The sequence below is a fragment of the Capra hircus genome, chromosome 2 (assembly GCF_001704415.2).
Source record: "Capra hircus breed San Clemente chromosome 2, ASM170441v1, whole genome shotgun sequence".
Taxonomy (NCBI): domain Eukaryota; kingdom Metazoa; phylum Chordata; class Mammalia; order Artiodactyla; family Bovidae; genus Capra; species Capra hircus.
This window is the reverse complement of record NC_030809.1, coordinates 15,976,590-16,002,698: the sequence shown is the minus strand read 5'-3', so window position 1 is coordinate 16,002,698 and position 26,109 is coordinate 15,976,590. Positions and strand designations below refer to the sequence as shown.

The following is a 26,109-nucleotide window of genomic DNA, read 5'->3' as shown; positions in this document are numbered from 1 at the left end:
GCTCTTCTTCCCATTGACTCTTCCTTGAACTTAGTGTGTATAAGCTAAAGCATAATTCTTCATATGTAGGTAGGCAGAATCATGGTTTTTACAGAATTCTTTTTATAGATTATTCACACACGTATACACCCATACAAAGACTACCTTTCAGTGTGGGATAGTTAAGCCTTCACACTGTATGAAGTCCATATTCTGGTTACCCCTCTAATATTTTCTCCATGGTCTGTAGGAACCAAATCCTTTGTGGAAGCCATTAGCAGCAGAAATAAAAACATAATAGAATGTAATTCAGGTATGACCTAAATCAAATCCCTTATGATTATACAGTGGAAGTGAGAAATAGATTTAAGGGACTAGACCTGATAGACAGAGTGCCTGATGAACTATGGACAGAGGTTCATGACATTGTATAGGAGACAGGTATCAAGACCATCCCTAAGAAAAAGAAATGCAAAAAGGCAAAGTGGCTGTCTGAGGAGGCCTTACAAATACCTGAGAAAAGAAGAAAGGTGAAAAGCAAAGGAGAAAAGGAAAGATATACCCATTTGAATGCAGAGTTCCAAAGAATAGCAAGCAGAGATAAGAAGGCCTTCCTCAGCGATCAATGCAAAGAAATAGAGGAAAACAACAGAATGGGAAAGACTAGAGATCTCATCAAGAAAATTAGAGATACTAAGGGAACATTTCATGCAAAGATGGGCTCAATAAAGGACAGAAATGGTCTGGACCTAACAGAAGCAGAAGATATTAAGAAGAGGTGGCAAGAATACACAGAACTGTACAAAAAAGATCTTCACGACCCAGATAACCACGATGGTGTAATCACTCACCTAGAGCCAGACATCCTGGAATGTGAAGTCAAGTGGGCCTTAGAAAGCATCACTACAATCAAAGCTAGTGGAGGTGGTGGAATTCCAGTGGAGCTATTTCAAATCCTGAAAGATGATGCTGTGAAAGTGCTGCACTCAATATGCCAGCAAATTTGGAAAACTCAGCAGTGGCCACAGGACTGAAAAAGGTCAGTTTTCATTCCAATCCCAAAGAAAGGCAATGCCAAAGAATGCTCAAACTACCACACAATTGCACTCATCTCACATGCTAGTAAAGTAATGCTCAAAATTCTCCAAGCCAGGCTTCAGCAATACGTGAACCATGAACTTCCAGATGTTCAAGCTGGTTTTAGAAAAGGCAGAGGAACCAGAGATCAATTTGCCCACATCCGCTGGCTCATGGAAAGAGCAAGAGAGTTCCAGAAAAACATCTATTTTTGCTTTATTGACTATGCCAAAGCCTTTGACTGTGTGGATCACAATCAACTGTGGAAAATTCTCAAAAAGATGGGAATACCAGACCACCTAACCTGCCTCTTGAGAAATCTGTATGCAGGTCAGGAAGCAACAGTTAGAACTGGACATGGAACAACGGACTGGTTCCAAATAGGAAAAAGAGTACGTCAAGGCTGTATATTGTCACCCTGCTTATTTGACTTATATGCAGAATACATCATGAGAAACAGTGGGCTGAAGGAAGCACAAGCTGGAATCAAGCTTGCCGGGAGAAATCTCAATAACCTCAGATATGCAGATGACACCACCCTTATGGCAGAAAGTGAAGTGAAGTGAAGTTTCTCAGTTGTGTCCGACTGTTTGCAACCCCATGGACTACAGCCTTCAAGGCTCCTCTGTCCACGGAATTTCCCAGTCAAGAGTATTGGAGTGGGTTGCCATTTTCTTCTCCAGGGGATCTTCCCCACCCAGGGATTGAACCCAGGTCTCCCACATTACAGGCAGACACTTTACCTAGTGAAGAGGAACTAAAAACGAAGATCATGGCATCCAGTCCCATCACTTCATGGGAAATAGATGGGGAAACAGTGGAAACAGTGGCTGACTTTATTTTTCTGGGCTCCAAAAATCACTGCAGATGGTGATTGCAGCTGTGAAATTCAAAGACGCTTGCTCCTTGGAAGGAAAGTTATGACCAACCTAGATAGCATATTAAAAAGCATCTTTCCAGAAGACTGCATTTTACCTTATAGTAGACAGCAGACAGCATATTAAAAAGTGGAGACAATACTTTGCCAACAAAGGTCCATCTAGTCAAAGCTATGGTTTTCCCTGTAGTCATGTATGGATGTGAGAGTTGGACCATAAAGAAAGTTGAGTACCGAAGAACTGATGCTTTTGAACTGTGGTGGGTGGTGAAGACTCTTGAGAGTCTCTTGGACTGCAAGGAGATCAAACCAGTCAATCCTAAAGGAAATCAGTCCTGAATATTCATTGGAACAACTGATGCTAAAGCTGAAACTCCAGTACTTTGGCCACCTCATGCGAAGAGTTGACTCATTGGAAAAGCCTTTGATGGGGGGAGGGATTGGGGGCAGGAGGAGAAGGGGACGACTGAGGATGAGATGGCTGGATGGCACCATGGACTCGATGGACGTGAGTCTGAGTGAACTCCGGGAGTTGGTGATGGACAGGGAGGCCTGGCGTTCTGCGATTCATGGGGTCGCAAAGAGTCAGACACAACTGAGCGACTGAACTGAACTGAACTGAACTAGGTTGGTTATAGCTTTACTTCCAAGGAGCAAGAGTGTTTTAATTTCATGACTGCAGTCATCATCTGCAGTGATTTTGGAGCCCAAGAAAATAAAGTCTGTCACTGTTTCCATTGTTTCCCATTCTATTTGCCATGAAGTGGTTAGACCTCTCAATTATAGACACGTAGGGAAACCGCTAGAAGCTCTCTCACTTCAGTCAGGTCTCTGTTCAAATGTCGCTTCATCCAGGAGGTATCCACCTTAACCACCCTGCTGGTAAACCAGCCTCAGTCTCCAGTGTCTGTGTATGCTTTTTCATCAGCACTTATCGCTATTAAGCTTTTTGCTGTTTACAGTGCTGCGTCCTTGCCACTTAGAATAGTGCCTGGCACCATGAAAGGTGTTCCATAATGATTTGTTGGATGAGTAAATTGTTTACCGTCTGTCTCCCCAATAGAATTCAGGCCTTATAAGGATGCCTGGTACAAGTTTGGCCATCTAGCATTTGCTTGAAACAATGAAGTGAATGTAATACCAATAGTATTCAAATTCGTGTGTGTGTGTGTGTGTGTGTGTGTGTGCGTGCGTGTGTGCGTGTGCTGCTCAGTCGCTTCAGTTGTGTCCGACTCTTTGCGACTCGATGGACTGCTGCCCATCAGGCTCCTCTGTCTGTGGGATTCTCTAGGCAAGAATACTGGAGTTGGTTGCTGTGCCCTTCTTCATATATATGTGTGTGTGTGTGTATATATATATATATATATATATGTAAACATATATGCATGTTTACATATATATATATATGATCACATCTTGATTATATGTTTAAACTGCACATAGATTTCTCATCCAGAAATGGATTGTTGGAAGGATGTAGTCTCTAAGTAAAGTCTAGAACCAACACAGTCTGCTATCTTTTTTGCTAATGTGGATGGGCAGATTTACATATAGGGTCACCTTTTTTTCAGTGGCTAAATAACACTGGTATATGTTAATATCATGCTGATAGAAATCGAAGGGTACTGTCATATGAGTATCACGTGACTAACTCATTGAATGGATTAGTAGTGAATTCTTTTCTCTTTGCCTCATTTTTTAAAGTTGAAAAAGTTTGTCATTCTTATTTCTAGTGTAAATGTCTGTTAGTTGTGTGCTTTCTAAGCTGATCTCAGGTCTCAAAATGGAGATTAAGGGCTTATATTTTTTATGAGAACATTTTATAAACTCTTGTTCACATTGAATTTTGTTTCTGTTTCATTTTACATTCTTGTGGTTTTGTTTGGGAATGCAGTAACATACTGTGTTGAGTTCTTCTATCATTTCTCAACATCCTGGTTGGTCCCATGTGATGAACCCTTGTGAAGCAGGGTGGTACTTCTGGTATTCAGGTCCTTTGTGTGAGAGGGGATGAAAGTATATGTCAGAAAACTGAGAAATGGATATCACATTAATCTTGGGCATACTGAAGAGCTGGGTTGATCATAAGGCAGTCTGTACATCTGGAAAATAAAGATTCTTTTTCAAACTACATGGTGAGTATCTACTGCTTTCGAATGTGCAGATTTTTCCTTAGGAAAGAATGAAGACAGAAGAATCTGCACTTTCCCTTTTTCTCCTCCAGTGATTTAGCAGAACATTTCAATTTTCTTCAGGTAATTAAACCGGAGAGCAATGACAAGGAAACAGAAGGTGCCTATGAGTCCGATCTCCCCGAGGAGCTCTGTGGAAGCCAGCTTCTGCAACAGTCCCTGAAAGGCTATAATGACAGTCCTGATGTCATTATAGAAGCACAGTTTGATGACAGTGACTCAGAAGATGGACATGGCAACACTCAAAATGCTCTGGTTGATGGTGTTAAGAAACTCTCAGTTTGTGTTCAGGAAAAAGGTGAGTACAGGACAGCTTTCTGACATTTTTATTTTGGTAGATTGTCTTAAATATTGGAATTCTTTCTGGGCTACAGAATTCATCACACAGTACAATTGGTGTCTTTCCAGTTTCTAACCTGTGGCAGCTTTTAGGAAAGGGGGATCTTTGACAGGCTTCCAGCTGCTGTTTATGAGGCAGGGACAGACTGCTGCTGGTGATTTGTGTGGTCGGTGGCTGCTGTTGTCACAACAGCTGTTGTCCCAGTGGGCTTTGCATTGTGTTGATAGCTCACCTTGACATTCCTGTGATGAGTCCAGTCCCACCCTGTGGTTGATGGGAACAGAATTAAACCAATCATTAAATCCTTCCCCCAAAAAAGCACTTCATTTTACCCTAGAATTTGCTTTAATTTTAACTCAGAACATTTTGTCCTTAGTGATGGGAATGAAAAATGAAAAGTGTTTGAAAGTGAAAATGTTAGTCATTCAGTTGTGTCCGGCTCTTGCAACCCCATGGACTATAGCCTGCCAGGTTCCTCTGTCCTTGGAATTCTCCAAGCAAGAATACTGGAGTGGGTAGCCATTCCGTTCTCCAGGGGATCTTCCCAACCTGGGTCTCCTGCATTGCAGGGAGATTCTTTACCATCTGAGCCACCAGAGAAGCCCAGTGGTGGGAATGGATCACTTTACCTGATAAGTAGATGATCCTTACAGAGTGTTTCGATTGCAAACCTTTAAAAAAGCCAGTCTTATTTTCTCTGATCAAAATTTAAACCATGAGTCCCCTGGATGCTGAAAAAGCAATTGCAGACATTTAGGGGAGGAGCTGTGACCAAAGGCTCTACCTGAGTGCACTCTGAGAAGCTTAAGGGAAAGCAGCAAAAATTGGAATATTTCAATGAATAGATTTCTAGAAGGTTTTAAGTGCAGGGAATCTGTTTTCTAGCCAGATTGAGTTTTATGTATGTCGTGAAATGGAAAAAACTGACCTGGCTAGGCCAACTAGATTATGAGGTTTTTTTTAATCAGGAAGAAGTTTCTGGCACAGCCCCCATGAAAGGCTGGAAGAAGTGCCAGAAGATTACTAAAGGAGGATGTTGAGCAGACACGCTGTGATAGAGACTGGTGAGCACAGTTCTCTGACTCCTGAAGAAAGTTGGAGGTGATTTCAGGAAGTGACTGCATATAAGGGTCACCCTGTGTCTCTACTGCTGATGAGGGAGTGATCTGGGGCAGTGAGCATTTTCTAAAAGCATATGTTGTGTTCTGATGCCAAGTACTGCTCATCCAGAAGGACTTTCCAACTTTGAAATTCTGTCTGAATAGGAGGCCCCTGCTTCCTCACTGCCCCACCAGGTGTGCTGACCTGAGGACACCCAGGTTTTTCTGTTTTTGTGGCCTGTTTATAGACAACTAGTGGTTTCACTGTTCACGGCCCAGCCAATTTCATTTGGATGTTATTCCTTGAAAATTCATTCTTCTGATGTTTCTTCTTTTTTCTTTTAAAAATAGTTGGATGCTGTGACCCTCTTTTGAGAGTACATGTGTATCATAATGGCATCAATACTGTGAGTCATGTCTTTTCTGTGAGAGGACCCTAAATAGTTAAATCGTTTATCAACAAGGTCACCAAGAGAGAGATACTTGAAGGACAAAGCCAAGGGGAGTTAGTACTTTGGAACTGATGGGGTAATTATCCCAAAACTCCTTTGTGGAATCCTTGCTCAGGTGATTGAAGTTGGCAGACCTCAGCAGCCTCTTTTTCCCCAGGCTCCAAGTTGAAGGATTAAGATGCCTCAGTTTCTCATTAGTGGTTGGTATCAATACAAGGGCAAGGAAGTATTGATGGATGGAAGTGATGGCAGAATTGGTGCCTGGGGTGGATATTAGTAATCCACTTGGCTCTTTGTTTGGGAAATTCTGATGCTGGACCTACTCTTGATATGTCATCTAGTCCCTCCATCTCTGTAAGTATCATTGAGTGTTTTGCAAGCCCACTGTATGCAGTGTTTTCCGTACTCTCTTTATGGTCTTCCTATCCTACTGTTATTTATATTGCTTCCTTACTGGCCCTGACTAAGGGAACAGCCTTAATCCTTCCCTCAGTATCTGGTACCAATTTCTCTTTCCTGCTAGCCTCTAAATAGAGAGTTGGTGAAACCGCATGGCTGTTTCTCATTTCTTGCCCTCTTGATATTTAGGAAAATTGCAATTTGCTCTTTTAAAAATCATGGTGTTTTTAGAATATTTCAACCAGCTTTTCTTCTCTGGATAGTATAAAATCTGGTTACAGTTAGGATGTTAGTACTTTTTGCACCATTTAAGGGTTTGAAATTTGTTATTGAAACAAACCATAACCTTAAGAACATCATAAACTTTTCCTATGACTTCTAGAAAGGTTCTTTGCTTTGTCTTCTAGTTACAGATGGATTATCAATCCTAATCACACTTATGTGCAGAAGAGGGCTTTTTATCTATTTTTGTTTTAATATCTTTTTTAAAATCTGAAGCAAATGCTGTATATTGCAGTATGCATTGCATATCCCTCTTTGCCCAGGATTCATATCTTTACTGTAATTACCAGTTTCTCTGCTAAGTGAGCAAGTAACCTCAGCTGTCTGCAGCAAGTACTTTGCATTCAGAGAAAAGTTTCTCTGAGCATCTCAGACCTACATAGTAGTTTCTTCTAGAAAGACAGCATGGATCTGGATCACCCTCAACCCCTGAGAGAGAATGGGCCAAAGACCTGGGGCCCTTTTCTAGGTCCAGCCCCACAGCCTCTCAAGGCTAAGCTTTTACCACTTTCTGGGCAGTGGCATTATCAGCACAGGAAATGGCCATCTGGTCGAGACCAGGGGCAACCCAAATAAATATCCTTTGGTATCAAGTATTTGAGTAACAGCCACCTGATTAGCCAGCTCCTAAGGAGAGGAAAAGTCATGACTGAGTGGTCCAGTAGCTCTTTATCATACATCTTTGGGAACTTTAAGAAGAGTTTTGAATCTTGGCATTGGTGAGTCAATCAGGCTGTGACATACTTTTCCTGATCTCTACCTTAGTAGGGTCTGTCAGAGATCTTGTTCAGTTTCCTGGTCTGGAAGTAGGCTTCTGCAAGTACCCTGAAGGCTTGGGTTTGAATGTAGAGTTGGTGACATTTTAAATTCTCTCTTTTTGTCTCTGGCCGCCTTTAGCTTTTTCTTGAAGGGAGAATCCACAGGGAATCCTTGTCCCTTTATGGGGTTTGACTCAGTCTGTTACTCCTCCTGCTGAGGCCTGCTCAGGTCAACCTCAGGAATCAGGAAGAGCTACCTCACTCTCTTTTTTTTATGGCTGAGTGTATTCCATTGTGTGTGTGTGTGTACACAATATTTTCTTTATGCATTCATCTGTCGATGGACTTGTCTTCCTATGTCTTGGCTTTTGTAAACAGCGCTGCTGTGAACAATAGAGATACGTGTATCTTTTTGAATTATGGTTTTGTCTGGATATATGATCAGGCTTGGGATTTCTTGATCATATGGCAACTCTGTTTTTAGTTTCTTAAGAAACCTCCATACTGTTTTCCATAGTGACTGCATTAATTTACATTCCCACCAACAGTATGGGAGGGTTCCCTTTTCTCCACACCTATGAGGCGTCTTCTGTTTTCTTGTTCCTGCCAACAGTTTTCAAGTTTTTATCCTCTAGAGATTAAGTTCTGTAAATTGCCTTTTCATATTGTTTGCCCATTGTTCCATCAGAGTTACTGTTCTGTCGTTGATTTGCAGGAATTTCTTGTCTATTCTCCATAATAATCCCTTTTCCATTTTAGGCATTGCAAGCAACTTCTGTTTTTCTGTCCTTTATTCATTCCTCTATTAACTTTACGGTGTTTTCATTGAACAAAATTTCTTAATTTTACTGCAGTAAAATTAATCAAATACTTTATAGTTTTTTTAGTTTTTCCCTGTGCTGAGGTCACACATCCCACACAACCTTTATTAACTCCACAGTGTTACCTTTTGCTGAACTTTATGAAGTTAATTTTTTACACTGATTGAGAGTATTATTTGGTTTCTCTCCTTTAAATTTATTTTTGTTGTTGAACCATCCTTGAATTCCAAGGATAAATCCTACTTAATCCTGATATGTTTTTATTTTTTAAATATAATACTAGATTTACTTAGGTAATATATAGTGTAGGGCTTTTTGTATTATGTTGAATAGCCCTATCATTTTCTTATCATAGGTTAGCTTCATGAAGTGTCCTGATCAGTTTTTGACTGTTTACTGTTTTCCTGGAACAGCTTGTATAAGAGAGGAATTAAGTGTTCCTTAGAATTTGGTAGAACTCATTGTAAAATTGTCTGCACCTGCTGTTTTTCAGAAGGTGAGATCGTTGCTCTTTCAGTCTCTTTTATACTGATTGGTCTGTTTAATCTCTCTCTCTATTTTTGGTGCCAATTCTGGCATAATTTAAGGGGAATTTATCTATTTGAATTTATGAGCACATAGATATTCCTAATACTCATTGAAAGTGAAAATTGCTCAGTCCTGTCTGACTTTTCATGACCCCCGTGGACTATACAGTCCACAGAATTCTCCAGAGCAGAATCCTGGAGTGGGTATCTGTTCCTTTCTCCAGGGGATCTTCCCAACCCAGGGATTGAACCCAGGTCTCCTGCATTGCAGGGGGTTTCTTTATTAGTTAAGCCTCCAGGGAAGCCCAAGAATACTGGAATGGGTAGTCTATCCCTTCACCAGGGAATCTTCCTGACCCAAGAATCAAACCAGGGTCTCTTGCATTGCTGGTGGATTCTTTACCAGCTGAGCTACCAGGGAAGCCCGTTAATATTCTTTAATTGTTAAAAAATTTCCTTGTGTCTGTACTTTTGCCTCCCTTTTCATTATGTATTTTAATTGTTTGACCCTTTTCTCGTTTTTCTTAACTCTTGCTTGCCAAAGATCCATCTTATTAATTGTGTGGCTAATCCTGTTTGTGATGCCAGTTGTCTTGCTCTTCACACCATGCACACTGTTGCGAGCTAATAGGCTGGAAGGAGACTCAAGGAGCCATAGGAACTGCAGACATGTTTATTCTCTCCTGGCTGGCATGGCAGCTGTAACACAGCCTCTCTCCTGGCTGGCGTGGCAGCCGTAGCAGCAGCCACAACATAACCATAACGTAACAATAACGAAGCCATAACGTGACCTCATATAACATAACCATGATGCTGCTCCAGTGTAGCCCTGATGCAGTTCATACTGGCATTCCACGCAAAGTAGCCCATGACCAAGCGAGTGCCTTGTGATGTGCATGTACCGTGCTGTAAGTAATCTCAGCCATTACACGACCATGCAAAGTCATTGTTTACAGAAAGTGGGGCGAGAGGGCCTGAGAGTGTGGGGTGAGAGAGCCTGACTGGCGCCATCTTGTTAATTTACCCACGTTAATCTTTTCAAGGAGCATGATTTTTGGTTGTGTTATTCTTCTGTTTATTGTTGATGGGATGTTGTTCTTTGTATCATTGATATTTACCCTTATCATAGTCACTTAATTCCTTATTTGGGAGGGTTTCCTTTTTTGCCCTTTTCCCAACTTCTTTTTTTAAAAATTCTTTTTATTCAATTAATTTATTTGGCTGTACTAGGTCTTAGTTGCAGCATGTGTGATCTAGTTCCCTGACCAGGGATTGAACCTGGCCCTTTGCATTGGGAGCACAAAGTCTTAACCATTGGACCACCAGGGAAGTCCCTTCCCAACTTCCTCAGTTCAATAAGTCTTTGCGGCTTTTCTTGTTTCCTTTAAATGCTTTTAAAGCTATAAATTTCCCTCTGAATACTACTTTTGCCATATCTAGGATATACCTGGATATATTTTAGTATACATACTAACCATATATGTAGTTACAAATAATAATCACTGATATTTATTGAGCATTAGCTATGTGCTAGGACCTAAATACTTTATAATTAGTGATTATAACAGATTTCTATATATTAATCTTGTATCCTGTAACATTACTGAATTCATTTGTCATCATTGGGGGTGATGTTAGCTCAGAGTTTGTCATAAATGGCCTTTATTATATTGATATATATTCCTTCCCTAACAACTTTGATGAGAATTTTTATCATGAGTGGATAATGAATTTTGTCAACTATTTTTTCTGTGTCTGTTAAGATGATTATGTGATTTTTATCCTGTTTGCTAATGTATCACATTGATTGATTTGCAGATATTGACCCATTCTTGTGTCCCTGGAGTATATCCCACTTGATTACGGTATATGATCCTTTTATATATTGTTGGATTTGGTTTGCTAGTATTTTGTTGAGAATTTTTGCCTCTGTGTTCTTCCCAAATATTGGCTTGTAGGGCTTTTTGGGTCGTGTCTTTGGTTTTGGTATTAGGATAATGGTGGCTTCATGGGGGTACTCTGTCCTCTTCACTTTTTTTAGACTAGTTCAGGGAGGATATTATATTAGTGCTTTTTATGTTTGGTAGAATTCCCTTGTGAAGCCATACAGTCCTGGACTTTTGTTGGCTGGGAATTTTTTAAAATTACAAATGCAGTTTCACTACTAGTAATCAGTGTGTTCAAATTGTTTGTTTCTTCTTGATTTAGTCTTGGCAGTTTGTATGTTCTAGAAATTTTTCCATTTCTTCTAGGTAATCTGATTTGTTAGTGTATAAGTGTTTGTAGTATTTCCTTATGATTTTTTTTTTTTTGGTATCTCTGTGGTATTGGTTGTTATTGTTCCTCTTTCATTTCTAATTTTGTTTGTTTGAGTTCTCATTTCTTCTTGGTGGTTCTGGTTAAAGGTTATCAATTTTGTTTATTTATTTATTTAAAAAAATAACAGCTCTTGGTTTCATTGATCTTTTCTGTTGGTTTTTCATCTCTATTTTATATCCTCTGTGATCTTTATTATTTCTTTACCACTGCTGACTTTGGGTTTTGTTTGTTCTTCTTTTTAGATGGTGGGTTAGATTGTTTATTTGAGATTTTCTTGTTTCTTGAGGAAGGCCTGTATTACTATAAACTTCCCTCTGAGAACTGATTTTGCTGCATCCAATAGAGTTTGGAAATTGTTTCCATTTTCATTTGTCTTGAGGTATTTTCTGACTTCCCCGTTGACCCATTGGTTTTTTAGTAACATGTTGTTTAGTCTTTACATGTTTGTTCTTTGCCCATTTTTCTTTCTGTAATTGACTTCTAGTTTCATAGTGTTGTGGTTGGAAAAAGTGCTTAATATAATTTCTGTCCTCTTAAATTTGTTGAGACTTGTTTTGTGGTGTAGCATGTGATTTATCCTGGAGAGTGTTCCTTGTGTTCTTGAAAAGAATGTGTATTCTGCTGCAGTTCATTCTCATTTTCTCATGTCTGTAAAGTAAGGATCAGTGAGCTTAACTGGCCCCACAGGCCAAACCCAGTCATGTCCACTCATTTACATATTCTCTACATTCACTTTCAGGCTACAAAAAGAGCTGAGTAGTTGTGACACAGAAGTCTGTCTTTGGGTATCCCACAAAGCTGGAAATACTTACAACTTATTTAAACCTGTAATTCTCAGGTTATTTGGTCTCAGGATACTTCTATGTTCCTAAGAATTACTGAAGACTCCAAGGTGCTCTTGTGTATGTAGGTTATATCTGTCAATATTTCTGTATTTAAAATGAAAACTAAGAAAGCTTTAAAATATTGCAAAATAAGTGTATTTGCTTGTATAAGTACACAAGTCAACATTTAAGAAAAACTTCAGATTTTAAAATAGTGATTTAAAATTGGGTATTAGTGAGGTTAATGAGATTATAGTAGATAAAACAATAGCCAAAATCCAGAGGCAAAAAATGGAAGTAACATCTAAAATGTGCTTGTTTATACTTTAAATTGATTACCTTAGAAAATTCTAGAAAACACAGGATACATCAGCACACATTCCAGTAGTCATTAGAGCAGGGGGTAGCAAAGGTATTCTGTAAAGGGCCACATTGTAAATATTTCCAGCTTTGTGGGATACCCAGAGATAGACTTCTGTGTCACAACTACTTAACTCTTTTTGTAGCCTGAAAGTGGATGTAGAGAATATGTAAATGACTGGACATGACTGGGTTTGGCCTGTGGGGCTGGTTTAGCTTACTGATCCTTATTTTACAAATATGAGAAAATGAGAGTGAAAGAGACAAATAATGTCTTAGTATTATTATGAAGAGTCTTGACCTTGTGAATCCTTTGGCAGGATCTCAGACCACACTTGTAGAACCACTGGCTTATGCTATTGAAATTGATAGTTGATGCTGAACAAGACTTTAGTGAATGTTTTAATTCTATATTGTTAGGAAATGCAGCACTGCTTCAGTTCCTTAGTTTCTTGTGGTTATTGGAATGGTTTTTTGTCCATGTATTGGTGCTTAAAATAATTTGGATAAAAAGTTATTGCCTCAATCCTTTTGCTCAATTGTGTGGTCTGTATATGTCTTGGTTTATCACACCTGTTCACAGTGTGAATTGCAGAATCTTTACATCCTCTTAAAATGTTTAATAGTTTATAGCATTATTGTACTTTAGAAAAAGCCAATGAGTGTTTTGTGTTTTTTAGTATTAATTTGAAAGGAAATTTTTCCAGCAATTTCCTACATATAATCGTTGATACAATAAGAAAGCTATTGGTGTTGTTTTGTCTCTTTAAAATAGATACCTTAATGAATGCTCTTATATTTCCAATAATTTTCTCATTGGTGGTTTTGATTTTCTAGGTATAAAACAGTTTTATCTACAAATAATTTTGCCCTTACCATTCTAATTTTATGCTTTTCATTTATTACCTCATTGTGTTGGCCATTACTTTAAGAACTGTATTACATAATGGTGGTGAATGCCTTCTTCCGGACTTTAATAGGAATGCTTCCAGTATTAAGCCATCAAGCACTGTGCTGGTTGTTGGCTTGAGACCTAGTTAACCAAGTGTCCTCTTTCTTTTCTACTTAAAGTTTATATGGGAATGGATATTGAATTTTTATTTTAAGTGCCTGTTGAGCTTCTTTCAAGATTTCATTTTTTCCCCTTTGGCTTGTTTACTTGATGATGTATATAACATTGAATAATTCTTAAATCCCTCATACAACCATGACCCTCATTTGGTCATGGTGTATAGCATGTTTTAACATGTAGCTCAATTCTGTTTGCTAATGTTTATTTTTGATTTTTGGGTTTATAATACAAGATGTGAGTTTCTTCTTACTAGGCAGTCTTTGTTGTGTTTTGGTGTGTGTGTATATGTGCTCAGTTGCTCAGTTGTGTCTGACTGTTTGTGACCCTATAGACTGTAGCCTGTGGGATTTCCCAGGCAAGAATACTGGAATGGGTTGCCATTTCCTCTTCCAGGGAATTTTCTCCACCCAGGGAGCAAACCTGCATCTCCTGCATTGGCAGGCAGATTCTTTACCACTGAGCCACCTGGGAAGCCCTATTTCTTGGTATCAGGCTTTATTAACTTTGCGGGAAGAACTGGGAGTCTTTCTTTTTCTCACTGCTTTGGAGCAGTTAGAATAGCATTGAGAAGGATAAAGTGTTCCTGGTACTTGAACCATTTAAAGCACTGAAGATTGAAACATGGGTTAAGACTTTATCTGGCATCTTTTTCCATGTCTAATGATTGTTTGTTTCTGTAGGGTTTTCCCCTCTTCTTGTGTTAATGTTGATAATTTGTATTTTGCAAGAAAATTATACATTTTAGCACCTATTCTAATATTAATATTTTACAATAGAGTTGTACAAAGTTTTTTTCAATTAATTTCCTCTGCATCTATAATCAAACCTTTCAGTTTGCCAGTAATTTTTTTATTACACTAGGAAGTGATGTGTCTGTTTTTTAGTAGAGATTTATTTCTCCTATTTTTATTTATTGTCTGTAATCTCTACTTTTATCTTTAGACATGTTAAGTCTGAGGGAGTTAGGTGTAGTTGGAAATGTGGGTTGAATTTCACGTCATAATTTGGGCGGGAAATGTAATTTAAAGAATCATTGGTGTCTAGTTAGTTCCTTGAAGAGAACCCCTCGATTCTAAGGGTTACTTTAAGGGACTATCAGAGTGCAGGGCCTACCTGTTCTCTCCTGCCACCTGAGTTTCCCTCCTTGAAAGAAATAAATATTATCAGAGCCTGGTAGGCTGCAGTCCATAGGATCGAGAAGAGTCGGACATGACTGAGTGACTTCACTTTCATTTTTCACTTTTATGCATTGGAGAAGGAAATGGCAACCCACTCCAGTATTCTTGCCTAGAGAACCCCAGGGATGGAGGAGCCTGGTGGGCTGCCGTCTATGGGGTCACACAGAGTCAGACACGACTGAAGCGACTTAGCAGCAGCAGCAGCAGCAGCAGCAGCAGCAGCAGCACACTGCTCCCTGCCCTACAGACTCCATAAGAAACTCTTGTAGGTTTAAAAGTCTTCCGTGTATGTGATAAGATATATATAGCACAAAATTTGCCTTTCTAGTAATTTTAAAGTTTACAGTTCAGTCCTGCTAATTACATTCATGATGTTCAACAGCCATTACTACTATCTAGTACTATGCCCACACTTTTTAAATCATGTTACACAGAAACTCTGTAACAAGTAAACAGTAACTCCCTGTTTAATCCACCCCAGCCTCTGCTAACCACTAATCTTCTTCTTCTCTTTAAATGGTCTATTCTTTTTTTTGTTTTGGTCTATTCTCGATATGGCATATATAAATATGGCATATATAAATGGAGTCATACAATATTTCTCCTTTTGTGTCTGGCTTATTTCATTTAGTCTAATGTCTTCAAGATTTATCTGTGTTGTCACATGTATGAGAATATCATTCCTTTTCATGACTGAGTAGTATTTCATTATGTTGAATATATATTTTGTTTATCCATTCATGTTAATGGACACTGTTTTCCTTCTACCTTTTGGCTCTTGAATAGTGAATAATGCCGAAATGAGCCTTGATGTGCAGGTATCTGAGTGAAAGTGAAAAGTGGAAGTGAAAGTCTCTCAGTTGTGTCAGACTGTTTGCAACCCCATAGACTATACAGTCCATGGAATTCTCCAGGCCAGAATACTAAATGTACTGTAAAAATGAGCACTGGTGTGCAAATATCTGAGTACCTGTTTTCAGTTCAGTTGGAATTGTATTCAGGAGTAGAATTGCTGGTTCATATGATGCTAAAGCTGAAACTCCAGTACTTTGGCCACCTCATGCGAAGAGTTGACCCATCGGAAAAGACTCTGATGCTGGGACGGATTGGGGGCAGGAGGAGAAGGGGACGATAGAGGATGAGATGGCTGGATGGCATTACTAACTCGATGGACATGAGTTTGAGTGAACTCTGGGAGTTGATGATGGACAGGGAGGCCTGGTGTACTGTGATTCATGGGGTCACAAAGAGTCGGACATGACTGGGTGACTGAACTGAACTGATTCTACTACCAGCATATTCTACTACCAGCATATACTACTACCAGCATATACTACTACTGTATTCAGTATACTACCATATACTACTACCAGCATATTCTACTACCAGCATATACTACTACTGTATTCAGGAGTAGAATTGCTTGCTGGGTCATATTCTACAGCTACCTACATCACATTGCCTACACTACCTATATCAGCTGTTTGAGAAATGTGGGTATTTTTAAAAGAATTTTTAAATCATGAAATACGTAGTGATTAGAACGGTTAACAAAGATAGAAAACCATGAGGAATGTTGAAATAATAACAGTTGCTTTTGTTCCTTATTGAAATATACCTAGAGCTTGTCCAGTTCTTTCTCTGGCTTGTTGTTCTCACCTTCGCCTCTTTCTGTTTTTTATCAAGTCACTCCTACCTATTTTCTCTTTGATGTTTCACTGGACCTGGGAAATTGGAGCTTCAGAACATTTTTCTAACATTACAAGTAGTTTATTTTATAGAATGTACTCTGCTCCAATCCATTCCTTACAGCACCTAGGAATAGGCATGCTTGTCAGCCTTTTTGCTAGCACTTAAACACTGAATTATTGGGATAGAAATTTAAATAAAAGGACGTAGTCTGTATTGAGTGCAGTTCATGCTGTTACTGAGAAACAGAAGTTCCCGGGCCTCTAGCAGTCAGTTTCTATGTGTGCCTGCCCTTCTCCCAAGTAGAGGTGAATGAAGACTTGAAGGTCTCTGGAGCCACCCACTGCCCCCTAGTTCTTTTAACATTTTTTGTGGTATTACATTCCTAATTCTCTTGTTTGACTTTTAGCTTTATACTTGCCTACCAGGATTAGTTAATAATCTACTTTTGGGGTGCTTACAGATCAATATCTTTGTGTGATGGTATCATTTTCTTCCTTTTTCCAGTCATCCTTGGAATCTTTCTTCCAAGTATGTCTACTTAAACCCCTCTCTGGTACTTTTCAGGTTAGGCAAGTCCATGCTAGTGACAAGAATCATATCTGTTTACAGTTACATTAGACATCATAAAATTTTGGACCTACTTGAGTCCTAGAAGATCAAGGACTCTCCTTGACGTGTGTTAGTCTACCCCAGGGGCTTCCCGTGGAGCACTATTTCATGACAGTGAGTGAAAATAGTTCATTTACTTTAAGTAAGATGGCAAGGTCAACTTATTTTACTTTTGATACAAATGATACCAGCCCACCATGGTAATACAGACTTTTCCTGCTGATCAGAGGCTCTAATGAACAGTTGTATCCTTTTGATTAAGAAGTAGGATAACATTAATTTTTGATGCATGTAAGTTACTAAAAACACTTCAAAGTGTGAGATCTGAGGCAAAAGTTAATTCAAAATGTATTGTACAAAATTCTGCTTTGATTAAAAGGTTAGAAACAACTGATCTAGTTCACCCCTTTTGTTTTACAGACGAGGAAACTGAGACTCAGAGAAGTTACTTGGCATGTCCAGTGTCCCACAGGAAGTTAGTGAGTTCATTAAAGAAAAACACCTTATACCTCTAATTACAACAGATAATTTCTCCAAATGGGTTACATTTTTTGAAGAGCAAATCATGCCAGATCAGTTTAATTTCTTTCTACAAGAATTTGTTGAGCATTGTTCATTGCCCACCTAGAGTCTATTTCCCTCTTTCCCTTTTGCCTATATACCCAGATTTTCATCTGGACATCTGCCCTTTCCCCAAATTCCTTGGACTTTGAGCTAAGTTGACCCCAGCTGCTGAGTTTTGGTTGCCTTATACCAATTGGTTAAGTTGCTTGGTCACCTTGTGCCGATAGGACTTTCTGTACTGTTCAGTACTGTCTCTAGCCACTTAGTCACGTGTGGCTGTTGAGCACTTGAGATATGTGACTGAGAAACTGAATTTTTAATTATATTACTTTTACTTTAATAATAAATAGCTCAATGTGGTTTGTGACTACTGCATTGGGCACATTGTGGTGTCATACCATTTCCTCTTCTCGTAGGCACATGACCTAAGCTGTCTAATCAGGGTGACTCCTGTTTAGAATTCTGGGATGTAAATAGTGTCCTGATGGATGTGAACACGAAACACATATCCCTGATTGGTACTGGAAGCTCTCCTATGACTTGCCAAGTGTCGTGGAGAGAAGAGTGAAGAAGCAGAAAAAACTCTGGGCCCCTACAACCATCACTGGGCTGAGCCTTGGATCAACTGACTTGAGGCCTGCCTTCCTTCTGAACTTCTAATTTCATTATCCAGTGAATCACCTTTGAGATATAAGCCAGTTTATGTGGAATGTTCTGTCATCTCAGCTAAGCATTCAGACAGATACAGAGGGAACGACCAGGCAGGCATCCTGCCACTTCCTCAGTAAAGAAAGGTGAATGAAGAGTAAAATCCAGATGCTTGTCCTTGAGGTAAAATTATTCCATGAGAGGAGATAAAGAAACAGACATGTGTTCTGGATCTTGACGGCCCTCTTCCCCTTCCATGGGAACTGCCTTTACTAAAGTGGTCAATGTGCTCTGCCCTGTCCCCAGGACTTATTTGGATACTGAGTGGACATCTGACCTAAGTCATATCAATACATTGGCTGGCCAGGGACCCATGAGATTTTTTTCTCCACAGCTTGAGGACTCTAGGGAATAGCACAGGATGCATGGGGTGGAGGGTGAGGGGTAGTCTGGAGAGGAGGATAGAGAAACAGGCTGTGGTGAACTTCCGTCCAGTTATCTGTGTTTGCTAAGAGATCTGGGTAATGGGAAGTCACCCAGCATTGTTAAGGAAAGGAGACTGATTGTAAGGAAGAGGGGAGAGATTGGGGCACGGCATTGGGACCAGTTAAGATGTTTGAAGACCTGGCTGAGAGCAAAGGCAGCTGGCATGCAAGGGAAGGGATAGGGAGGCAAGACATTTTGGAACCAGAATTGACAGAGTTTGTTAGTAGATCTGATATGGAACATAAGGCAGAGGAACACTCAAGAATGAGACTAACTTGATATCTAATTAGGCAACTGCACAGGTGTTGACATCTTAAATGAGAAAAATAAGACCAGGTTTGAGATGGACGATGAATCTAGATTCTGATTACGTGTTGAATTTGAGTTGTATGGGGGACATTCAGGTTGTGACATTCAGTGAGTGATTGAAAATAGAAATATAGACCCAGAGGAGGACTGATGCAAGTTCTAAATCTGAATATTGTTAGTTAAAGCTATGGGAAATAGGAGAGATTATTGGGTAGATGGTCCACAGTTGGAGTTACCTGATACAGTCATTATCCTATAAACCAAGGCCTGAGCTGGTAGATATGGAAAACTCAGGGTCAAGGGTGGTGGTTGGTACATAACTCTGATAAAGATTTTGAGAGCCTTGCACGGGGCCTAACAGAAAAGTATATAGAAATAAGTGATGACTATTTTCTAGAAATGAAGGAATGTCTCTCTTACCTTAATGAATATCAAATGATTAAAGATTATTTTTTTAAAAAAGACTGATTCTCACAATTATTTAAAGTAACTTTTATTCCTATCCACTCCAGTTTTCTTGGGCTTCCCTTGTAGCTTAGCTGGCAAAGAGTCTGCCTGCCATTCAGGAGACCTGGATTCGATCCCTGGATTGGGAAGATGCCCTGGAGAAGGGAAAGCCTACTCACTCCAGTATTCTGGCCTGGAGAATTCCATGGACTGTATAGTCCCAGGGGTCACAGAGTCAGACACGACTGAGCGACTTTCAAATTATTCAGGAAGGGGCTTTTTTTTTTTTTTTTGCATTTAACCATTATTTTGAAAGAATGGCTTGAAAGAGACAAGTTTAGTTTTGTACTTATTGAACTGGGAAAGTGAGAATCATTACAGGTGGGGATGGTTAATGTCTTCATCCCACTTAGCTCGACCTGGGATTCTGAGCAGTTTTGTCTGTAAAGTTAGTTTTCAGGTCCTCAGACTCCAAGAAGGGAAGGCCCCATTAAGACACCCTTCCTCGTCCACCCCTCTCGTCAGCATATGCCAACTTAATTCAGTCAAGTAGTGAAGCCTTTTTTGTAGCTTAGTGTTTGACCTGCTTTCATAAGGTTTCATTTGGCTTTTTGCTTTGATGGAGACCCTTTCATTGCCACTCTGCAGATTTATGACTCATCTCTCTGACATCGGTTTCCCCTTTCAGTTCGGTTCAGTTGCCCAGTCATGTCCAACTCTTTGTGACCCCATGGACTGCAGCACGCCAGGCTTCCCTGTCCATCACCAGCTCCCAGAGTTTACTCAAACTCATGTCCATCGTGTCGGTGATGGCATCCAACCGTCTCATCCTCCATTGTCCCCTTCTCCTCCCACCTTCAGTCTTTCCCAGCATCAGGGTCTTTTCCAAGGAGTCAGTTCTCATCAGGTGGCCAAAGTACTGGAGTTTCAGCATCAGCATCAGTCCTTCCAATGAATATTTAGGACTGATTTCCTTTAGGATTGACTGGTTTGATCTCCTTGCAGTCCAGGAGACTCTCAAGAGTCTTCTCCAACACCACAGTTCAAAAGCATCAGTTCTTTGGCACTTAGCCTTCTTTATAGTCCAGCTCTCATATCTATACATGACTACTGGAAAAACCATAGCTTTGACTGGACAGACCTTTGTTGGCAAAGTAATGTCTCTGCTATTTAATATGCTGTCTAGGTTGGTTTTCAGATAGTGCTTTAAAAAAAAAAACCCTCAAAAATGAATGAGTCACCTCTATCAGTTTAAGTGGAACCAGCCTCCCACCCCTGCACACCTTTCACTAGGCCCCTGAGTCAAGCTCAGCTGCCTTAGTGAAGTCTCTCAGCTCCGCCCCCAGTTAGTTGACCCCTGTCTGGCCAGTCCCCTCCACTCTGACTCATTTGCTTGAGCCAGAGGCAGCAGTCGAGTATGAACTTGATAGGCTCGGCTTGGGAGCTGATGTTCATTTCTACCCTCCTCATTTCAAGGCTCTCTTAATATCCGCTTCTGCAGACTGAACTACTGTATTCTCAATTCTGCAAGTCACCTAGGTTTCCCTGTACCTACTATTGCAGGTATAAGTGCTCCTTGAGCCCACTCTGGAGCATTGGGGCCAGGATCCAAACCTGTCTGGCCAGTCCTGTTTGCATCTCCACCAGGGAAGGAGGAGCCAACAAAATGTGGCAGTGCTCTTAGTAGGAAACAAAAAAGTATTGAACAAAAGCTTTCGTCAGTCATTCTTGCCTCTTAGTGCTTTTCCTTATTTGTTAAAAAAAAATTTCCTTATATGTTAAAATTTCCTTATTTGTTAAAAAAAAAAAAAAAGGACTTGAGATGCCTGCCTTGACTTCTTCACAGGTTCTTACATAAGTCAAATGAGGTAATGGAAGGGAAAATACCTTGAAAGGGATAAAGCGTAACATTGAGTTGTGGGCCTTTTCCAAATCTTTTTTTTTTTTTTGAAGCCTGTTGCCTCTTAAAGCAACAAGTGTCAAATGAGTTTTCCTGTAGAGGTTCTCATGCCACATGATGTCAGTGATGAGCTCTAACGGCTCTTTACGGCTGTCCTTGTCCATCAGGGGCCTCCTGCCTGTCTCTCCAGCTTATGTTCTTGCTCCTGCCCACTCAGACCTCACCTCCAACCAAACTGGACCTTATATTGTCCCTGAACACCCACTTCCCTCTTCCATCTTGGTGTCTGCATGCCTCCTCTTTTCTGCCATGCTGCTGCTGCTAAGTCGCTTCAGTCGTGTCCGACTCTGTGCAACCCCACAGACGGCAGCCTACCAGGCTCCTCATCCCTGGGATTCTCCAGGCAAGAACACTGGAGTGAGTTGCCATTTCTTTCTCCAATGCACGAAAGTGAAAAGTGAAAGTGAAGTCTCTCAGTCATGTCGAGCGACTTTGTCTAGCAAAGTCAAGTCACTCATTCATTAGCCATGAATGCTGCCTAATTCCCCAACTCTTCCTCTGAAAATTCCTCTAACCTTCTAATGTCAACTATCATTTGAAGTGTATATTAATTATCACTGTGTAACAAATTTGCCACAAGCTTAGTGGCTTAATAGAACATGTTTACTATCTCACATCTTCCTGTCCCACTGACTTATCCCACTGTAGGTCAGTGGAACAGTAAGAAATATATACTTGGCTTCTGCGTCTGGCTCCTGACCGGCTTCCCTGGTGGCTCAGCTGGTAAACGATCCACCTGCAATGAGGGAGACTGTGTTCGATCCCTGGGGTTGGGAAGATCTCCTGGAGAAGGGAACAGCTACCCACTCCATTATTCTGGCCTGGAGAATTCCATGCACTGTATAGTCCATGGGGTCGCAAAGAGTCGGACATGACTGAGCGACTTTCACTTCTGGTTCCTGACACAGAGCTCCTAAAGACCTTGGAATTTCCTGAGTGATAGGGGTGCTTGTTCTCATATTTGGTCTTTGACCCTGGTTCCTTGACACAGAGTTCCTAAAACCCTTGTAGTTTCCCGAGTAATGGTGGTAATAGGAGCATCTTAACAGAGCTCCTACATCTCTTGGAATTTCCCAAGTGGTAGGAGCATTTACTGTTCTATGCGACAAGTCTTGGTAGACTCCTGGATAGCTTCAGGATGGGGTTGTTCATGAAATGATTCTAACCGTTTCACACAATGGCTAGAAGCTTGACATTTTCAGCCCTACTGCCATCCTTCAGGGAGCAGAGAGCAACTGAAGGTTGAGTTAGTAATTGTTGATGCCTACGTGGTGAAGCCTCCGTAAAAAGTCCTGAACTGTGGGGTTTGGAGAGCTTATGGCTTGGTGAATACATTCACGTCCTGGAAGGGTGGTGCACCGCTCGACTCCATGGGGACAGAAGCTCCTGTGCTTGGGGTCCTTCTAGGCCTCTCTGGCTGTATCCTTTATACTAAGCAAGTCAATGTAAGTTAGGTGCTGCCCTGGGTTCTGTGATGACTCATCAGTCATAATGACGACGGATTATCAGGCCTAAGCGTGGGGCCATGGGAACCCCTCCATTTGTGGCCAACTCAGAGTATAGGGTATCTGGAGACCCACAGCTTGTGTTTGGTGTCTGAAGTGGGCAGGGGCAGTTTAGTGGGACTGAGCCCTTCACCTGTGACGCCTGTGCTAATCCCAGACAGTTCGTGTCAGGACTGAATTAAAGCGTAGAACGAGCAGGCAGTGTCCGCAGAGGACTGGAGACTTGCTTGGTCTGGAAACCCATACAGTTGGAATCCTAAGTATTGTGAGTAGAGGTTCCCCTTTGGTCAGGAATCTGGGCATGGCCCAGCGCAGTCCTGCTTCAGGATTTCTCACAAGGTTGCAGTCAAGGTGTTGGTCATCTGAAGGCTCTACTGGGGAAGGGTCTTCTTCCAAGTTTATGTGGTTGTTGGCTGGCCTCAGTTCCTGGTGGGCTTTTGGACTGAGCACCTGTTTCCTTGCCAGCTGCTGCCATGGGTCTCTCTGAATGGCAGTGGGCTTCATCAGATCCAGCAAGGGACAGAGTCTGTTATTAAGTGGAAGTTACAGCCTATTGGAACCTAACCATGGAAGTGACACCATGCTGTCTTGGCCATGTTCTGTTGGTTAGAAGCAAGTCATCGTCCTGCCTCTCTCAGAGGGAGGAGGGAATTGTGTCATAGTGTGAAGAGCAGGAGGTGTGAGGGTCCCTGGGGGCCCTCTTTAGAGTCCACAAGAGGTTTTCCCCATGAGCTCTACTTCTTCCACTAAATGTGTGATCTTTCCTTTCTGTGACTTCTTTTTTTCTCTGTGTGACTCTTCTTTATAGCTACTTTTTTGTTTTTTTTTTCAGTTCACTTTCCATGACTGATATTATTGGGGTTGAATATTTTCTTTGTTTCCCTCATATAACTGTTTTTGCTCACCTTTCATCTACTTCTAACCTCCAGAACAAAGTCTTGTACTCAGGAAATGTTCTCCAAAAGATTATTCTTTCCTCCTTTGAAACTGTAGAAGGACCAAACTGGTTGCTCTCCTGTCTAACACCTGAATCCTTTTTCTCCGTAGCAGCCACACAGGATCCATTATCAAACTTTCAGATTTGCCAATTAGGCATCAGCAGCAGTGACTCATCCGCATCTGTATAACCTGGCAGCAGTGACCTGCCTGATTTGCATTTAGAGCTATTCTTGTTACCTTATTAAGGAGAAGCAATTTTCCATTAAAGAAGCTTCAAACATTAGCTACTTTCGAGTGGTGCATTGTTCGTTTGCTGGGGGCTTGATGGCTCTCAGGAATGACGTAACCTCTAAGAATTTTTTTCTTCGTTAAACTGTTTTCTTTTGCCTGGTAATGATTATTTTGGAGCCCTGCCATTTTTAGGTATTTAATAACAACTGAATTGATAAAGGGGGCTGGTTCTTTAGAAGCAGCATTTTAATTCTTCCCTTTTGCCCAAGCAGTGAGCTGCATCTTATTATCCCTGTTGGAAATGTTCAAGAGGATGAAATGTCACATGTGCTTTAAGGGACTTAGAACATGATATACATATATATATATGTGTTTGCTGTATGTGGGGTCTGGGCTCAAAACACAGCAAAACTCATTTTCTTTAGCTTCCCATGCTTTGAGGCCAGTCTCTACCCTCTACAATAGCACGGCACCTTTTTCAGTTTTTGAAGTTTTGATGGATAGCTAATCTTTAGAAGGCAGGTAAAGAAACATTAGTCAGACACTGTTATTTCAGGTACTGAAAAGTAACAGGTCAAGTTTGGTCCCTTTAAGAAAAACTCAGATGGAAGTCAGCTTAAACTTGGAGGAGTCATTCATCTGTGGGAAAAATGCAGAATTAGTAAGTCAAAGCCAGCTATAGATGGGAGCACATAAGTATGTGTGCCTACATTTTGGGTCTTTGGGGAGCCATGAAGCTCAAAACCAATTAAAGCTTTAGTAGAGAGAAATTTAAAAGTGGTTTCTCCTAAGGCAAGGGAAAGATTTGGAGCAGAGCGTGCTCAAAGAAAAGCGATGTTGATGATGTAATTAATACAGTTAACAGCTGGAAATGGGAATTGGTGCAAAGCCCCATTTGAGAGGACCCTGTGAAGAACTCAAGTTTGGGCCCCAAAGTCCCTGTATCCAGGGCACAGCTTCAACTCAGGAACCTGAGCGTATCTGCGTGGTCAGCCTGGTGAGAAGGGTGACCAGGTCCTGCCACAGTGAGTCCCCCCGTTCTTCATCTCTCATCAGTCTATTAATTAGAACAAGGAAGGGAACTGGTTGCCGAAGGAATTTTTTTTCCTTTTAATGCTGGAGTGTTAGTATTCTTTTCATTCATTTTTTCATCTTGTTACTCTTATGTGAAATCCTTCTTTTCCAGTCTATACACATCTGTCTACTTTCAGACAGTGTTATCATCTGGTTGATAATTCTATCCTCTGCCCCAAGATGTAGAACTGGATCTCCAGCTTGAGTGGAGGAGATAGTCACACTTATATCGCATAGTCACCCAAACTCAGGATGGGCCCAGCAGCTGATGACTTCTCCTGGTATCTTATTCAGGCACATCCCTCTAAAAGCATGTTTTCTTTTTCATTCTCCCTCCCACTGTTGTTGTTGTTCAGTCACCCAATCGTGTCTGACTCTTTGCGACCCCATGGACTGCAGCAACTAATCACTTCCATTAATGCTGTTCAAATCTTGGAGGTTCTTAGGCATCATGGGAGAGGGTGAGATTTAGGACTGAATCCTGCCCTTGTCATTTCCTAGCTGGTATCCACAAGCAAGCGTGTTATTTAATTTTTGTGATCCTCGGTTCCTAAACGATCTTTTAGAGCCTCTTCTTTAAAATTGACATGATAAACATGCCTACCTCATTGGATCATTGGAGAATATTATGTGGGAGGGCATATAAGTCCCCTAACCCAGTGCCAGACGTGTGCCGCAAGTGCTCAGTAACTAGTTACCGTCACTGTTTTGAGATCATGGAGCACGGTTCCCGGCATGGGGCGGCTGTTTGAGGATGCCATTCGTTTGTAATCCTCCCCTGGGGTTGTGGAACCTAGCTCTGAACGTATTAGGTATCCTCTGCCTCCCCTAGCACTTTTCAGCAGATGAACTGGCTTCTGTGTTGCAAAAAGCAAGAGCTGTTGCCCACCTGCTTCCCCTCTGGAACCCCCTCAACTTTCCAGCGCCAGACAGCAACTGGCTTGTGTCCAGGCTCATCCCCCACCTGATTTATTTTGATGCAGGGAAGGTGGCCTCTCTCTGTCCTGCTGCCTGAGGTTAGTCCTTCCCTCTGGTTCTGGATCCTATCCCTTCCTGCCCAGGGTCCCCTCCTTTTCTTCATGGTGCCC

At 41.0% G+C, this 26,109-nt stretch overlaps 1 protein-coding gene and 1 non-coding gene across 6 annotated transcripts in view; one reads left to right on the top strand and one right to left on the bottom strand.

The window, feature by feature from the left end:
* DIS3L2 (DIS3 like 3'-5' exoribonuclease 2) overlaps nt 1-26,109 on the top strand; it is a 358,364-nt gene that overhangs the window by 104,901 nt on the left and 227,354 nt on the right. For all 5 annotated transcript variants that reach the window (XR_001919121.1, XM_018058183.1, XM_018058187.1 and 2 more), the window contains exon 6: nt 4,189-4,423. Coding sequence is in view for 4 of the 5 variants with exons in the window: in XM_018058183.1 (XP_017913672.1) it covers nt 4,189-4,423 (235 nt within the window). In the remaining variant the exon portion in view is untranslated. The remainder of the gene's footprint in view (nt 1-4,188; nt 4,424-26,109) is intronic.
* TRNAG-CCC lies at nt 10,062-10,133 on the bottom strand. The gene has a single exon. It is a non-coding gene; the product is annotated as a tRNA-Gly (tRNA).